Genomic DNA, 18,072 nt, shown 5'->3' with positions numbered 1-18,072 from the left:
TTTTTCAGAACTGGGGATTGAACTCAGATCCTTGAGTTTGCCAGTCAAGCGCTTATCCTACTGAGCCATCTCCCCAGCCCCTATATATTTATAATTAAGAGTAAGCTGGCATCACAAAAATTCAAACAAAAAGGAACCAAAAAAAAAAACCATATCTTTTTTTATCTTTTTTTATTTACTTCTTTCAAATTAATACTTTCCTTTGAAAATCATTGAAGAAAACAATTGAAAAATGTCTCAAACAAGGCAAGACCAGGGGTGGGGTGTGGGCTAGTCTCTGAGCACTTGCCTAACGTGTCAGGCCGGGGGTTTAGTGCCCCACGTCACAAACAAACAAAAGCAAAAGATCTATAAGTTTCCACCTCTGTTAAAAGCAACAGTCTCCAACACGGTCTGTTCAAGTTCTAGGGTAGCCAAGGAAAATGATTTGCTATGTCTTCTGCCTGCTTGTTATTGTGGTTGTTGTTGTTTGTTTTTGTACTAGGGATTGAACTAATGTGCCAGGCCAGGCTGGAATTTGCAATCCTCTTACCTCATGTCCCAGGTTAGAAGTGTGTGGGCTGACAGGTGTAGGCCACCAGGCCTCACTTCACTACTATGTTTTAAAAAGGTAATCTATATAAATAGAACTCTACAGGTACAGCTTTAGAAGTGGACTCAGAGAGCCAATGAGATAGCCCAGTGGACTAAGCACAGGGACCAGGGTTCGATCCTGGCACCACATGCTGCATCGGCCCTATCCCTGGGCACGCTGAGCTGCCACCGAGACCAGGTGTGGTGGTGCATGCCTGTAATCTCAGAACTGGGGAGGCTGAAAACAGGAAGGTCACTATGAGTCTGAGCTGCATAGTGAGACCCTGTGCCAAATACATTTAAAAAACCCAAACAATGGACTCGGGTTATGCAGACTGGTCTCTGACTCATTTTTCTTTATTTAAGAGTAGATAAGTTAGGTATGGTAGTGCATGACTAATATCCCAGCACTCTCTGAGGCTGAAGGAGGAAGAATGCAAATTTGAGACAAATTTGGGCAATTTAGTAATTTAGTGAGGCCCTGTTTCAAACATTAAAAAAAAGGACTGAGGAAACAGCTCAGTGTGAAGGCCCTAGATACAATCCCCATTCTCACACAGACACAGACACACACACACACACACACACACAAAAGACAAAGAAAAAACAAAAGAGCATAGATCAGTGGCTGGGGGGTTTAATTCTGGGACATACACTCTCCAGCACCAGTGTAAAAAATACATTAGGATTACAGAGCAAGGCCTTGACAGACACACTGATCTCACTTTGTTTATTTTTTGTTGTTTTGTTACAGGGTCTTGCTATGTAGTTCAGGCTGGCCTTGAGCTCAGTGTGTAGCACAGGCTGGCCACAAACTCATGGTGATCCTCCTGCATCAGCCTCTCAAATGCTGGGATTACAGGCATGCACCACATCCAGTTTGATCTTACTTTTAGTTCACTGAGTTTTTTCCTTGAGCATATAGGACCATTGTCCCCATGACCCAATACAGAGGACACCTGGTGGGTCAGGCTACCCTGGTGGGGGAAAAATGGCCTAGGAAGGGCTGCTGGTGACCTGTAGCTTGTATTAGAGCACATAGCACCTCTATGGGAGCTGCGTGTGGCCATCACCTTTGGATCATCTGAAAAATGCCAGTGTCTAGGAGCCATCCTCAGACTTCTGAGTCAGCAGGACTCGGGGAGGCCCTCACCTCTACGTGAAAATGCAAACCCTGCACAAGAGATTTTTCTCAGAGGTCAGTGTTTAGCATCCCTGTTATAAAAGGCTATCTAATCCCACTGCAGATTTGGCTTGGCAAACTCCAACCCACCCTCTCCCCATCCGAGCCGATGGGGCTTCTCAGGTGCACTGACCTTGAGGCCTGAGTTCTTGCGCATGCGCAGCCGACCCATCCACATGTCAGTGAGCAGCATCTGGCTGCAGGTGTGTGCAATGAAGTCTCGGTGCTTGGCTGCCACAGCCAGCTGCAGGCACGTGGCATTGCTCCAGTTCTTCAACTCATATGTCAGCAGCTTCATGGCCAACTGCTCATCCTGCTTATAGGATTGGTCCAAGAGCTCCACGGCCAACTGGCCAAAGTCCCTGAAAAGGAACATACAGAGGAGTCCTTCAGACCACTTCGACACTAATGTGACAAAAGTGGGGTTCCACTGGCTAAGTGTGGAGGAGTGCTTCATGGGAGGGCTAGGCGGCTCCTGACTTCATCCAGCCAACACCCATGTGCATCCACTAACATGTTCAGAACTGAGGATGGAGCCTAGCTAGGCATGCTTTCCTATGCTGCAGGCCCCAAACACAAGGCCTATGGATGCGGAGGTGGACACACTGGTCCCTGGCTGGAGCACATCCTCTTAAATGTATGGACTACTGCAGGTTCAAACCCCAGCCTTACCAAGCACAAAGGTGTGACTTTGGCCAAGTTAGCCAATTTCTCTGAGCCTCACTGTCCTCAGCTGGTAGAAATATGTGACAATACGACTGAGCTCTTAGGGCAGTGGTGAGGATGCTCCCAAATCATCCTGTATCTGTGTGTCCTGCCACAGGCAGTGCTGTGCAGCTCATAGTGAATGATTCAGGCCCATGTTCTGTGTGCATCATGGGGGTGACACTGCCCCTTCTTCTTTGTGGTACCGGGGATCAGAACCAGAGATGCTCTGCCTCTGAGCTGCATCTCCCAGCTCTTCGTATTGTGGGACAGGGTCCTCTTAAATTGGCCAGGTTGGCCTTGAGCTTGTGATCCTCCTGCTTCAGCCCTCCTAGTGGCTAGGATTACAGGCATGTGCCACTGTACCCTGGCTTCCCATGAAGTTCTGTCTCGGTATATGGAACCTGCCCTCCCTTGTCTCCTCCCCTTAACTTTCCCATGTGCTCGGCTGCCGACCTTGAGTTGTGGTTCAGTTCCTGGGAAATGTCATCAACCATGTCGTTCTCAGAGGCCTCATGAGCCATGGCTTTGCAAAGCTTGCAGGCCACCAAGGCCTTGGCCATGGCCTCCTCGCCATGCTGCCAGAAGAACAGCGCCATCTTCTGCCTCTTCATGAGGACGGCCCACACCATCAGCTCGTGGAAGGGGAAAGGAAAATGGTTGATCTCAGGGTCGTCCAAGTCTATGTCCACTTCTTCTTCACGCTTCTTGGTTGTCTTTCTCCCTCGCCTCAAGGGAATATCATCCTGTGGTTTTAGAGACAGACATACAGGGCGAATTGGAAATGCATCAGGTTGATCTGTCACAAAATTCTTCTACATTCTCCATTGGCTCAACTTGGGCTCCCTTCTGAAATGAAGCAGGCCAGCTTCCATCCTAAAAGAACTCAAGCTCATCCCTGGCTACTTTTTAAATAATTTATGGTAAATGCTTAAGTATAGCCCTACAGGCCCATGTCAGTTTACTTCCATTTAAAATGTCTTTTAATGGGCCTTTTGTTTGTTTGTTTGTTTTACTTTTTCCCATTTCTTTTTATGTACTAGAGCTAGGGTTGTTTGTGCCTCATAGGGACAGCGCTACCCTTTTTGCAGAAAGGACAAGAATGTCCTATAGTTGTGTCTCTGTGCATGACAATAGCATTTGGACAAAGACAGAAATATAATCTTTCTTGAGTTTCTGCATTTGTGCAGCAGTTCTGGCCTGTGGCTCTATTGTCATTTGTAAATATCCATGAATAAAGTTTGCTTACTGGAATTTATATACTTCCTTGGTTTTCAAATCAGTATATCAAATAAGATTTATTTATCTTGTTTGCAATGCTAATATAAAACCTCATGGTGGAATTTTCAAAGCTATTGTGAGCTGTCCTTCTGACATTTGGAAAATATTTATCTTAGAATCATGTACTAACTTTTACTTCCCAAATGAGCTCATAGATCTTTCAAATAGGTAATAAAGAGGATAATTGACACTAATAACTTGAGCAAACACTTACCTCCATTCCCAGAAGCTTCAAGGCTTTGGGCTGTTAAAAAAAATGTTATGAACAAAGTTAGAGCTTTCTTTCATGAAGGAAAGAACCCTACTATATCTTGGGCAAGCAGTAGAGGAACTTTTATACTTAATTTATTTCACTGACTAAAATATGACTAGTGGAATTTTTTTTGAGAAATTCTAGGAGAATTAGGAATTTCATGATTTTTGGTGAATCATATCACAGAAAATTAGGAAACTGTAGAGAACTAGACTACATAAGGGTAGTTAGGTAGTCATAGGTCATAGTGTCTTGTGGACTCAGATTTCTCCTACCTTCCCATAACTATCCTGCTTGGCGGACGCCTTCCTGGAATCCAGGATCTGAATGAGCACTGTGATCCGAAAGTTTGCTTCTGTTCAAATTCAGGTGATGCAATCCTAACTCTGCTAGGCATAATGGCATGTGGCTATAATCCCAGCACTGTGGCTACTGAAGCAGGAGGATGACCGACGGTTCTAGGCCAGCCTGGCTTACATAGTTATGTCAAGGCCAGCCTGAAGTACGCGGTGAGGTCCTCTCAAAAACCAAATCAAACCAAACCAAAACAAACAAATTTTTTCTCCCTGAGGTCATGCACCATACTGGATTGGGATGGGTCAAGTGGGAAGAACTCTTCTAAATGAGATTAGTGCCCTCATAAAAGGGGCCATGGCAGGAATCTTGGCATTCAGGAAGCAGAGGCAGGAGGGTCATGAGTTTAAGGCCAACCTAGGCAACTTAGTGAGACTATCCCAAGTCCCCCAAAACAAAACCCCACCCAAACAAAACCCCACCCTAGAAACAAAAAGAAAAAAGGCCTGGGGAGCTCGCTTGACCTTTCTACCTTGTGAGGACAGTCAATGGGTGGGGCCTACGCACCAGGAAACAGGCCTTCACTGGATATTGAATCTGGTGGGGCCTCAGTCCTGGGCTTTCCAGCCTCCAGAATTGTGAAAAATAGATTTTTGTTGCTTAGGAACTATGTAGGGTTTTTTGGGGTCTGTTTCTCTCTCTCTCTCTCTCCCCCTGTTTTTCCCCCTCTCCCTCTCTCTCTCTCTGTCTCTCTCTGAGAGAGGGTCTTACTATGTAGTTCAGGTTGGTCTTGAACTCATGATGTAGCTCAGACTGTCCTCACACTCAAGGTGATCCTCCTGCCTCGGCCTTCCAAATGCTGGGATTATAGGCGTGCCTGGCTCCCTACAGTGTTATGTTATAGCAGCAGGAACAGCTTGAGACAGATGCCCAATGGCACATTCAACCAAACAGATCAAATGAAGTCTTTCTCAAGCTTCCCAACACCCTCCTTTCTGGAGACCAGGGATATTCTTCGCAGATCCTTCCTGCTGGCTATCGCCCTGTGCTGATGGCCCAGAGGCAGTCCCCATGGTGGCCCAAGCTAGTGTCCCTGTCTGTGCAGGGAACATGGGAGATAGGCAGGGTCTGGGGATGACAAGAGAAGGCACCTCAGCACATGACAGAACTGGATTTATACTGAACAAGGTGGGGGGAGGATATCAAGCTGCATTTGAGGGGTGAGAAGGGTGGGCCTGGCTGCTGAGGGTGCCAGACGGTGGGGAGGCACCTTGGGAGTCACTTGAGTGCCCGAAAGGTGACAGAGATACAGTCCTTCTGGATGCTGGTGACCATTCAGGCTGGAGCTTCAGCCTTGCCTCTCTCCCTTTCTCTTTTGGCTTTGAAAATGACCACCAGTCTACAATCTGTGGGTCCTTCCTGCCTCCACCATTTATACTCTTTTGGTGTTTTCAAAACTCTCTACTAGTCCTATAAAGTGTTTTCATAATCACAGGAAAGTTTTATTAAACATAAAAAGCTTACAAGTCAATTTTTAAAAACCTATAAAAAATAAGATAAAAACATTAAAGACAGTAATAAAAATGTAACAGGAAAGAAAGAAAAATCCTGCCCATTTCTAGCTTGAAAAACGATGCTCAAAGTGTTGTCCATGGATTCACTGGAGGGTCCCTGCATTCACGGGGGTGTCTGAGGTGTGTGAGGGCCAAGCTCTGTTCATAGTTATACTGCGATGTTACTGGGTTGTCCTCACCCCCAAATTGGGGCTCCAACCTGCGTGCTCCAGTAAGCTCTATCTCCAGTGTTCTTATTTATTTATTTATTGTATTTTAGGGAAGGGTCTACAGGGTGTTCAGGGTCTCACTACTAGATCGGACTCGTAGTCATACGCCTGTTTATAGCTTCCCAAGAACTGGGATTACAGGCGCGCGCCACCACGCCCAGTCTCAAGTACTGTCTCAGCGAGTTTTGGGGTCAGGACCAGCACAGAAGGCCCGGGGTTCAACCCCCGGGCCCTTGCCCTTGTTTTTGGCTTTTTTATTTGGTTGGGTTTTTTGCCGGGCCTTTTTTTTTTTTTTTATTTTTTTTGTTCCGGGTTTTCCGGTTTTTCCTTTTTTGGTTCGGCCCGTTGTTGTTTTTTTTTTTTTCGGCTTCTTAACGGTTGGCTTTCCGGGGTTGGGCCCGGCCCCCCGTTTTCGTTTGGGGCTTCGGGTTGCCCGGGGGGGGGGGCCGGCCTTGCCGGGGGGGTTGGACCCCGGGCTTCTTTTTTTTTTTTGGGCCTTGTTTTTGTTTTTTACCCCGGGTTGGCTTCGGTTTTGCATTTTTTTTTTGCCTTTGGCTTTGCAGTTGGTTGGGTTTGCGGGTTTTGGGGCTTTTGTTCCCGGCGGGGCTTGCCTGCCTTTTTTCCCCTTGGCCCGGCGGTTGCAAGGGGCCTTTCTTTTTTTCAAGGAATTTTAGGGAAGTTAAGGGCTTGGGAACTGTGTGTCTCAGTGCTGCTCCTCGGGACGGAAGGGAAGCAGCCCTTAGAGCTCCCGTACTGTTGCATGCCAGTCCAACACTTTCCTGACGGCCCAAGCCAGGCTGTCACTTCAGTGCAGAAGTGGAGGTAATCCGGTACGGATTCGATATGGATCCATGCCAATTCCCCTGCATAATTGCTATGCAGCACAAGCATACCAGCCAAAAGAAAGGAAAAATTAAAAGATGAACAGACTGGAAAGAAGAAAGAGGAGGAGCAGTTAGCTCCTCGCCCCCTCCCCCCAGGAGACAGAGAGGCCTCGCCAGTGCCCCCTGCTGCCCCTCCAGCCTCACCCTCTTGGGCCCGAAGAGGTTGTGGTACAGGGTCCGGAAGCGCTTGCGGGTGTAGTTGCAGCGGTAGGCCCCGCCCATCAGGTACTCGATCACCAGGCCGATGTCAATCAGGCTGATTCTGTAGTCTGGCGGCAGGTTCCCCTGACAGGGAGGAAGGAGACAGACAGACAGACCCAAAAGACAACGTGGTTTGCTAGGGATTCTATTGCGTGTGCTCTGTAACTATTTTAGAGTAAAAAATATAATGAAAAAAGAAACATGAATGTATTATTATGCTGGTTAATTAATTCACCTTAAAATAGATCCAACCGAAACCTGGATATTCTCGCTTGGAAAGAAGACATAAGTTAAATAAGCAGATGCAGTAATCGTCGGCAATAACAGAAAATCAAAGTATTTATTCAAGTCTTCAGCTGGGGAGAAAAAAACACCAGTGTAGCAGAAAGAAATACAAGGCGAGACATGGCACAATGGTCTCATCCCCGGCCTCGAGGCTCCCCGAGGTCCCAGCCCCTCCTGACTCCGACCCAGGCCTGTCCCTGCGCTCAGCTCGGGGCTCACTGACCTTCTTTCCCCTTCATTCATGGAAGACTCCGCCTAGAAGATGAGACCCATTACTAAGGCCTGGGCTTGCTTAGAGCTCAGCTCTTCTTTAATTCAAGCCCCTACTGAAACAAATTTTTTATTTTATTTATTTTGTATTTTTAAGGGAAGGGTCTATAGGGTATTCAGGATCTCACTACTAGATCGGACTCATAGTGATTTTCCTGTTTACAGCCTCCCAAGAGCTGGGATTATAGGTGCGCGCCAAGACGCCCAGTTTCAATTGCCTTCTCAGGGTGCCCTGGGGGGTGGGGGGAGGGGGCACAGCAGGCCCGGGGATCGAACCTTCGGCCCCTGCTCCTGCTTGCAGGTGCTTTAATCCGCTGAGCTATTTGGCCAGCCCTTAAATTTTTTTAAAAAAGGCACATTTTTTTTCTAAAGCGAGGTGTATAGGAAAGGGACTTGGGCATCAGGAAGAAATCGTGCATGAGAATCCTCACGGTTAAAGAGAGACAGGGAGGAATAGGAGAAAAAAATTTTATCAATGAAATACTTTCCCAGAATTAAGGAGCTCTTTCTTTCTTTCTTTCTTTCTTTCTTTCTTTCTTTCTTTCTTTCTTTCTTTCTTTCTTTCTTTCTTTCTTTTCCTGCGGGAGTTGGGTCGGTGGGGCATGGCCGGAAGGTATGGCTCCTCTCCTATTCCTCCTTTGGCTCCCTCGGCTTCCTGTCTGCATGTGTGAACAACTCCACACACCACACCCTTTGCAGGAAAAGCTGCCTTGCAGCCAGGAATGTGGGCTGAAACATGAGCTAGAGAAACCTCTCTTCCCTTAGGCTGCTGTGTGGGCTGCTGGCTCTCAGCCATGAGGGACGTGACTAAGACGCGGCCCAGCCTGAGACCCATGTCATTAGCTGAACTGTCCCTCCCCAAGAGGGGTCTCTGCGGTCCTTCCTCCTTTCTCAGAATTTCAAAATCTCTTTTGTTTGAAGATTACCGTATGAAGCTGACTCAGGGAGGAAAGTCATCCTGAGGCCGCAAAGAAAGATCAATGGCTTGACTTTGGCATGGGAAGCTCAGCCAAAAATATTAAAGAAGGAGCCCAGAGAAAGTCCGAGCTGAGCTTGAGAGGTAGCTACTCATGGAATGGCTTTTCTTCATTGTGGCAGGCAGGGCAGCAGGGCCCAGCTTCAGGCTGTGCTGCACACAGGTGCGGCTGTGTGTGGAGGGCAGGCGACAGGGCCTGTCAGGGCCAGTCCCCGCCACACACACTTCCTGTGAGGAAGTGTCAGTTTGCAGCTCACAGCCTCTCAGGCCTTGCTGGCCTTGTCCCTGAGAGACAGGCGCAATTGAAAGCCTGGCCTGTGTCAGCGGAGGGGGCTCCTATTTACAGTGTATGAAGCGGCCTCTTTCTGCAGGGCCTCTTTCTTCCCTTCTACTTTTAATGGAAAAGTTTCCTAAATTTAAAACCTGGCTAATAGCCTACTTCCTATTTTGTTTGGAGAAAATTAGGTCTGATCATTAGTTTGAGTTCTAAGAACAAGATACCAGGATTGCCCAATGACCAATACTGAATGGCAGGGTCTTGCTGTGCAGTTCAGGCTGTCCTTTAACTCACCATGTAGGCTAGGATGGCTTTGAACTCGCAGAGATCTTCCTGCCTCAGCTTCCAGAGTGCTGGGATTACAGGTGTGCACCACCATACCTGGCATGTTTGCTATTATCTATCTTCTATTTTGTGCTTTAAATTATTTATACTTTGAGTTTCTCAGATAAGAGAAACCATGTGGCATTTAAGCTTGCATATCTGAGTTATTTCACTTAACATTTTTGTCTTAAGACGATCCATAACTAATGGTAATAGTTGTTTTTGAGGGGTCTATGAGAGGGGGTGTTGTCAGGTGGGGATAGTAGTGAAATTCATAGTTAGTAAAAATTTAAGAGCAAATGAAGCATTTTTACAAAATGATTTTACTCATTGAGAGGGATTAAGGGGACGTGCCGCTAAGGAAGGCAGTAGAACGTTCTTCTATATGACTGATTATTTATTAGAGTGATTTCTGAGTGGTCAGATCCCGGCAGGACAGAGTTCCCTTGGATTCCGTCCTCACAGGGCTTCGTGCAAAGGGAGCAGGAACTGGCTTGCTTCTGTTTGCCCACCAGAGGGCGATGTTCGCCCGCCCAACAGCGCTCAGGAGCCCGCAGGGAGGCGGAGGAGAAAGTTGTATCCCCAGGAGGAAACGTTTGCAACTAATGTGCTCCAGTCCGCCTGCAATCGCATTTGTTTCTTTCCAGCGACTTTTGGGACCAGAAAAATGAAGGGAAATCTGTTTTATATTTTTTAACAGAAAGAGTGGAAACTTTTTTGGGGCAGGCAGACTTGCATTTTATAAAGGGAATGCAGTTGGTGCAGTTTAGGCCTCTTGGAATAACTGCGTCCCGGTGCACGCCCAAGGCAAAGGCCGCGCTGTGCCCCTGAGGGGCTGGCCCTGTGGCCTTGACCACCTGTGACCTGCGCTTGTTTGCACTGCCCCTCCTGGGAAGGCCCTGATGTCCAGACGGGACCTTCCTCATACTGGCAAAGAGACAGTTCCTCAGAGGCGGCCCTGGGCGGGCCGTGCTCTTGGCCCCGTCCCCGCGAGTCTGGGCGGATCACTTTCTTCCTGGCACCTAAGTTCCTGTTGGGAACACAGGGGTTGGCACATGGCTACACCGAAGCTCCTGAGCTTCCACAGATCCTGGTGTGTCATCAGGGCCCGGCAGCCTCACTGGGCCAGAGCCTGCGCAGAGCTGCGGTGGATGGAGCCTCCGCCTGTCCCCTGGAGTTGGGCCAGCGGAACTGGGGGTGCGAGCCGCGGGTGGTAAGGGCATAATCAAGGGGTGGGGTATGTTCACAGCATCCATCCTGGGAGAAGGTGAACGGCACCTCACAGCCCAACAGGTAATGTCCAAACACCTTCTGGAGGAGTCTTCCTCTGCTTAGACCTTTCCAAATGGGAAGTCAAATCTGACACTGCAGTAACCCTTTGTTCTACCTGCTTTTGGTTCCCTCCCCCACCTTCGGGGTCCTTAAATTGGTAACTGGCAAAGCCTGAACAGGATTGCATTTCCGGTTCATTCTGAGCCAGGCAGGGTGGGCCGCGTGATTCGAGTGACTCACTAGAGAGGCCTGGGCCCAGGGAAGGGCGCAGCTTAGGGACCTGAAGTTGGCGTCTGCTTTTATTATGCCCTGAATGACGACTCTGAAGGTAAGATTTCTTCCCTGCCTTGCTTAAGGCAACTGTACAGAGCACAGTTCCGATTCACCGATTGAATCTGCTCTTCAAAATGAACTGCTCATAATACTATTATCAGATTTCTACTGTCTAGAAACTTAAAAAACACTGATAACAAGCCTTGGAAACAAGGTTGTTTCCTTCTGATGCGTGAAAAGGGAGCGTGAGGAAAAGATGACCCTGGGACGATTTTTATAATCAGGAAGTGTTGGCTGAGGTGCCCGTGCTGGTCAGGTGAGGCTTAGCTTGGTGAGGTTCAGGGAGAGGAGATGGTAGCCCAGGGCGGGGGATTAGCAAAGCCAGAGACTGGGCAGTCGGTCTTTCTTACCCAAAGTGTCCGATATACCTAGTCCCCCCTGCCCACTTCCTTCTGCAAAGCTCTGGGTCTTAGCTCCTATGAAAACGGATTTTTAAACTACTCATAACTTCACTGCTGCTTCTCTATGATACTTAACTAGCACCTGTCTTCGGTGGGGGAGGGGTAGTCCAGGCCAGGGAATCTGAAGAATTAGCACATTTAATCTTAGGAAAGAAAAACTACTACTTTGAAACATACAGAGGCACAAATCGAGCAGACAGCTACTAAAATGGCAGGTTATATTTCACAGAAAGCAGACAGACTTGGGCTGCTCCGGTTTAATATGACAATGCTGGTACAGTCAATGGATTTATGCGTAGAAGCAGTCGAAGAAATTGGATTGGCTTGTATCGATTTAAATTTCTGATGGACGCTCAATAGCAACTCTGCCTCTTTGTTCCTAGATTGCTCCCTTGATACAAACGTGAGATCTGGAGACTAGCGTGGGAGCCGTTCTCTTCTGTGTCATTTTGGTTGATTTAGGGTTAGGATGATCACATGACCCCTGAATGCCCTCCCTGCACTTACGGGAAGTATTTACAGTTAATTTTTCAGACATCAAAATTTATGTTAAGGTCCGGACCTGTGTTTCTAAGACACAAACAGTAATTTGAAGCAGAGTTTATAATTCACTGGTTAATTTTTCCCAGGTTCAGTGGATATATGTATCACCCCACAGCTGTAAAGAAGATCGCACGTGTAACTTATGCTGTTCCTTACATGTAGGTGCTTTAAAGTTTCCAAGACTCGGTTCGCATTTTAAACCTAGTTTTTATAGCTCTGAGTAACTCATTGACTTAAATTGCTGGAAGTTATATGGAACCCTATGAAAAAGTCGCTTGATTTTTCTCTCATTCGCCTTAAGAAATACACAGCAAACAGCATCATTTCCAAGTTCCCTGTCCACAACCCAAACTTCCGGCACTTCCGGCTGCTTGGACTATGGGATAATCCTCAGTCACCAATGGCCCAAACATGGCTTTAGTAGAGACCACTGGAGTCTCCATTTATAGCCCCTGCCTCCTCCAAAGTCCACCTCATCACAGCTTCTTCTCTTGGGTAAAACAACACATGGTTCCTAGGCCAGAGCAGTTCTCTTCTTGCCTAGTTACTGACTTAGTAAGTCAACCGATGCTTGCGTCACAATTTGTTTGCGTTAGTATTTCAATCTCCCTTAAAAGTAATTTCTCCTCGTATCTAATCCCCTTTCCTTCCAAGTTCTTAAGCACCTTGTTATTCCTCATTAGTCTATTTGTGTGTGAGGTCTATTTTGAGCTAAGAAGGCAGCCTGAAGGAGACCTTCCATGCCTTTCAGTGGTACAGTTGACGTGTGCAAAGGTAGGAGCAGCTCCGGGGGTTTCAGAAAAGGCAAGACGATCCTGCAGAGCCACTGCTGTGGGATGGAGAGAGATAGAGGGAGGGATTTCAGTGGTTTGTGCTCCTGGAGCTTTAACTGCACAGATCCCCTTGATGATCTGAGGAGACCACTGCTGCGGGGAGCAGTGGCTGCAGTGAGGGAACTGTCAGAGGGCTCTGGCTGCCCGAGCTAGACGCGGGGCTGAGGCTGCACAGCCTGTCCAGCGGGACGTTGCTGGGGCAATGGGCCGAGGGGAGCTGCTTTAGTACTTCAGGTAAAGCTCAAGACATTCAGCTGAACATGAGCAACAAGAGGCAAAGAATTCACACGGACTGTGTACTACGAACCGTCTGAGTTCAGTTTCCAGGCATTTTAAGCCAGGGTTAACTGAGCAAAACTGGAAGACTTGGAGAAAAGGGAACTGTATTTGCTTAGGGCCAGCAGATGCCACGGCTCAGGAGGGACAGTGGAAGGAAAAGTGGGACCTTAGTAGCGAGGTCCTCCAGGTAGGGTGCAGTTGGCAGAGCACTGCTGCCTCACTCGAGGATGGAGACTTTGCTGGTCACGTAGATTTAAGGGAGAAAAAAACCAAAACATCTTTGTTGAGGTCCCATGGAGACTGAAGGAAATTTGCAAGGCACAAAAAAAAAAAAAAAAAAAAAAAAGAGTTTTAAAGAACATGCCCTTTACTCATTGCTATCAAAAGTCTAGCATATTAAAATAGATAAATCAGCAGCCTCAGGGCCTTTGCTTGATCTTTTGAAGCAAAAATTTAAATTTTATGACAGTGTCCCTGAGGTCGGTTCTATGCCATGATTTCTTAGAAGATGAGAAATTATGCTTTGGGTTTTGCCACTCTGTAGCTTTGGCTGAGTGTGTCCTACAGACTTTGTTGAAGAATTGCTACCAGCTGTTGTGTGTGTGTGCACACGCGCGCACACACACATGGGTGTACCTGTGAGTGCATGTATCTGAGGCCCTGTGGGCTGAAGGGTTCACATCCTGGGCTACCCCTGAAAGAGCCGGTGGGGGCAGGAGAGAACAGCTTTGGCTGAGCTACAACCTGACGTCCTATGCGACATCCTGCTCGCCGGGAAGCACAGGCATTGGTGACCTGGCAGTGGTCACGTAATTCTGCTCAAAGTTATGAGAAGCAAATGAGCTGAGATGCACAGAAAGCTTATTCCAGTGGTGTGCACCCAGCAGCACTAAATCACGGTCACTCTTATTTTACCGTTACTTCAAGCATCTCGCTGTACTCCTCGCTCCTCACTAATCATCTGATAGAGTTCTCACCCCTTGTGTTTCAGCCCCCTCATCTGTAAAACATGAATAATTCTACAGCTTTGTTTTATTTATTTATTAGTTATTATAATTATTTTTATGTATTTGGTACAGGGTCTCACTATGCAGCGCGGACTCACAGTGATCCTCTTGTTTTCAGTCTCCCCAGTGCTGGGATTATAGGTATGTGCCACCATGCCCAGTCTTGGTGGCCCGGTCAGTGTGCCCTGGGGGCAGGGCCGGCTCGGCATGTGGTGCCAGGGATCGAGCCCTGTTCCCTGTGCTTGCCTAAGCAGGCTCTTAGTCTGCTGAGCTATCTGGCTGACTCTCAGTTTTATGTTTTAATCAAATGAAATGATGAGTGTTAAAAAATAGTCTGGATAAACTAAAACATTGGAAGCATGGAATGCACGTGTTCTTAGACCACATCTCTCGGAGTCTTCGGGGGCTGTTTTACAGCGCTCTATGCGACCCTGGTCTGGACACTGTCCCAGGAGCTTGCAAAGGCAGGTGCTCCTGCGGTGAGTGTGGCAGAGTGAGAGCAGGTGCCCCAACAGCGCGGGGCAGTGAGAGCTCCGGGCACTGGCATAAATCCACGCAGCGGGGGGAAGCCTAGTCTCACCATCCAAAGCATTACATCCAACGAAAGCATCAAAACCATGGCGATGGAGGTAAAACCACAGCTGCGTTGGAAGCAGAGGAGTCAGAGTTAGAGGACAGACGCACACTGCAGGGCACGGTGCTGGCCGGGGCAGGGTTGCTCTGCAGTTCATGCAAAACAGGCGCTTTCTACCCACAGCAAGCAGCAAGACGGAGCCTCTGACCCGCGGGCCAGAGGTTTCTTACCTTTTTGACATCCCTGACCAAGTGGTACAATGTGTTTGAGGGCCCGTGTCTCTGAAAACAATAAAGAAGAATCAAACAGTTTTGCTAGTCAGGGGCTCTTGCCGCCAAGGCACGGAGGGTCTAGCTGTGGAGGGCAGCTCACTGTGGTGCGCCTTGTGCTAGCTGCTCAGGGGTCAGTCTTTCTCAGCAAATGCGCTGGCAGATTCCAGGTTGATTTTCATCACGAAACTATGTGTGAGGTGATGGTTCTAGCTTCGTAAGGGATCCAGGCAGCTCTGTTGGCCCCTGGGCTCAAACAGCATTGGAGGAGGTCGTTTTTGCCACAGGGAGAAAGAGGGGCCAATTTACCCACTGGAAAAACACTTCAGCACCTTGTCATTGCAACCTCTTTATTTTCCATAATCAATGAGAAATTGTCTCAGGAGAAGGTCTTGGCTAACCTTTTCTGTGAAAGGGCTGACAGAAAATACTTTAGGCTAAATGGGCTTTAGCATTCTGGCCATGAGTTTAAATGCCACTGTACTGTGAAAGGAGCCACGGATTTGTTTTGATTTTTTAGTTTTTGTTTCTCTTCTTTCCAATACTGGGGCTGAAAGCCAGGCTTGTGTTTGCTCGGTTGTTCTCTAGCACTGAGCTACATTGCCTTTCCTGCCAGAGATTTTATGTAAACAAGAAAGCTTGGCTATGTTTCAGTAAAACTTTATTCAGGGACACCAGAAATTAAATCTCATATAATTTTAACTATGTTATAGGGCGTCCTTCTTTTGATTATTTCACTAATTAGGAAACAGCAAAAGAGCTTTTCTGAGCTTGAAGAAAGTACAGAGACAGGCTGTCAGCTGGACTTTGGGTGTTTGTTTGCTGTTTTTTTCTTTTTTAAAATTAAAAAAAATTATGTTTTGGTAGAGGGTCTCACTATGCAGGTCGGACTCAGGGTGATTCTTCTGTCTCAGCCGCCCCAGCCCTGGGATTACAGGTGTGCCCCACCACACTTGGCTTGGGTGGCCGGCTCTGCAGGCCCAGGGCAGGGCTGGCACAGCAAGTGGTACCAGGGATCAAACCCAGGTCCCTGCACTTGCCAGGACAGGTGCTTAGACAGCCAAGCTATCTCCCCAGCCCTAGTTTATTTTCTTTAAACCTAGTTTAATGAAAAAGCTATAAGTCATTTGGGAAAAAGAGAACCTTGGGGGAAAAGATGTGTGTAGAATCAAGGAAAGAATCCAATGAAATGAATGCTATTCTGTTTTATTTCTGGAGTAAGAATGCTAGATAAAATATAAGTTGCCCCATTAAAATTTGAATTTGTGCTGAGCAATGTGTGATTTGTAACATAAATATGTCCCATGCAGTGCTGGCTTGTGTAGTTGACCCTCTGTATCCATGAGGTCTGCACACACGAGTTCTACCAACTGCAGATTGAAAACACTGAGAAGAGAATTGCATCTGTACTGAATGGGCTCAGGTATGTATCTTGTCGCCATCTCCTCAATGAAGTAGTGTGACTCCTCTTTCCCTAGTATCTCCATTGTGTGGGGGAATATGTGTAATCTAGAGGTGACTGCTGCGCTCGGGTGGCTGGGCCTAGGTCACACTGTGGTATCACGTTACATGGGGGACCTGAGTGTCCATGGGCTTTGGTACTTCGGGGGCATCTGGGATGGTTCCCGTGGAGTAGCAGAGGGACAACTGTACCTAGATTAAAAAATCTGGCATCATTTATCTGACTTGAATTTAACTGTGTGTCACATGTGTTTATTTGCTAAATCTGGCTACCTTCTAGAGGATTCAAAATAGTAATTGTGCATCTTTATGCAGTGTTGTAATCTGTTTAAACATGGGGAAGTCCTTGTGTGTCACCTCAGCTACCTGGCTGTTGGGGCAGACTCACTAGCAGAACACCTGCTTCCAGGGGAACACTGCACCCCATGGCCATCAAAGCTGCAGATTGGGGTCCAAGCTTGGAGCTCCAAACCCACCTCTGCTGCTGCCTGCTCAGAACATGCACAAGCTGCTGAGCTGAATGGGGACTCAGCTTGTCATCCCTGCAACAGGGTCATAGCACTTAGTGCAGTAGGGCTGTTTGAGGATTACACGATGCTATGTTTACAAGGCCATTAAGGTAGTGCTTCCTGGACTAGAGAGATAGCTCAGTAGAATAAGCGCTTCCCTGGCAAGCACAAGGGCCTGAGTTCAATTCCCCGTTCCACAAAAGAAAAGAAAAGAAAGAAAAACAGATAGTACTTACTCAGTAAATGCTAGGTATTTTTTTTTTTTAAATCACCACTCCAAAAAGCTTTCTCAACACCACAAGGTGACACCACAAGTTGTGCAGAGTGATAAAATCTACCAATCTCTCTCTCTCTCTCTCTCTCTCTCTCTCTCTCTCTCTCTCTCTCTCTCTTTCTGTTTTGTTTTTGAGATAAGAGTCTCACTGTGTAGTACAGGTTGACTTTGAATTCATTTGCATAGCCCTGGCCAGCCTCAAACTCACTGCAATCCTCCTAAGTGCTGGGATTACAGGCGTGTGCCACCACATCCAGCTCCTGCCGGCATTTCTGAATCTAGAACGTTTTTATTTCTTCCTTTTCTTGCCAATCTTTGCGATGAGTCTCTGCTTCCTTAGTTCTCTGATAGGTAAGCTGTACTACTTTTATTCATTTCTGACTGAAATTGCCATTACTGGAAGGCTTAGTGTGTTGAACAAAGAAACAGCTGCAGAAAGTGGGTGTGGTGGTGCATACCTGTCATCTCAGGTCCCCAGGGACTGAGGCAGGAGGACTACAAGTTCAAAGCCAGCCCAGGAAATTTAGTGAAACAATGTCTGAAAATAGCCAACAGAAAAAGGCTGGGAGTGTCATTCAGCGAAGGATCAAACATGAAAGACCCCTGGGTTGGATCCCTAAGCCCCGTGAGCCCCAAGAAATTTTCAGAGAATATGGAAACTCTCTACCCTACTGATCTATTTACTTCTTATGGCAAGAATGAGGCAGGCTAGAGCTTGGTGTGTGGTGTGAGACGGGGCCAGCTGGGACACCAAGCTCTGGCCTGCCCTGCTCTACTCTGGGTGGTGGGACAGAGACGCTGTGCCCAGTGAGTGCAGAATAATTTCTGAGACTGGAGTTCAGGCTGAGCGTTGGGTTCTTTCTTTGCTAGGAGCTTCGTGACCTTATATAAGGACTGACCCCTTCTCGGTCCCTGCTCTAGTTTGCTGGTTTTCATCCACCAAATCCACGGAGGGCTTGGAGGTGGCAGGGCCTGAGGGCTCCAGCCTTGTAAGTGACACTGCACCCTGGGAAGAAAAGTCCTCAGCT

General features: G+C 47.5%; 1 protein-coding gene across 6 annotated transcripts in view; it reads right to left on the bottom strand.

Moving 5' to 3' along the window:
• The window catches only part of Trpm3 (transient receptor potential cation channel subfamily M member 3), a 333,483-nt gene that overhangs the window by 84,432 nt on the left and 230,979 nt on the right, over positions 1 to 18,072 (bottom strand). For all 6 annotated transcript variants that reach the window (XM_004637157.2, XM_023721897.1, XM_023721896.1 and 3 more), the window contains exons 12-16: positions 14,762 to 14,812; positions 7,101 to 7,241; positions 3,957 to 3,986; positions 2,918 to 3,207; positions 1,890 to 2,118 (exon numbers count right to left, since the gene is read on the bottom strand). In XM_004637157.2, the coding sequence (XP_004637214.1) occupies positions 1,890 to 2,118; positions 2,918 to 3,207; positions 3,957 to 3,986; positions 7,101 to 7,241; positions 14,762 to 14,812 (741 nt within the window). The remainder of the gene's footprint in view (positions 1 to 1,889; positions 2,119 to 2,917; positions 3,208 to 3,956; positions 3,987 to 7,100; positions 7,242 to 14,761; positions 14,813 to 18,072) is intronic.

This window comes from Octodon degus, unplaced genomic scaffold (assembly GCF_000260255.1).
Source record: "Octodon degus isolate 3935 unplaced genomic scaffold, OctDeg1.0 scaffold00087, whole genome shotgun sequence".
NCBI classification, from domain to species: Eukaryota; Metazoa; Chordata; class Mammalia; order Rodentia; family Octodontidae; genus Octodon; species Octodon degus.
This window is presented reverse-complemented; position numbering and strand designations above follow the sequence as displayed.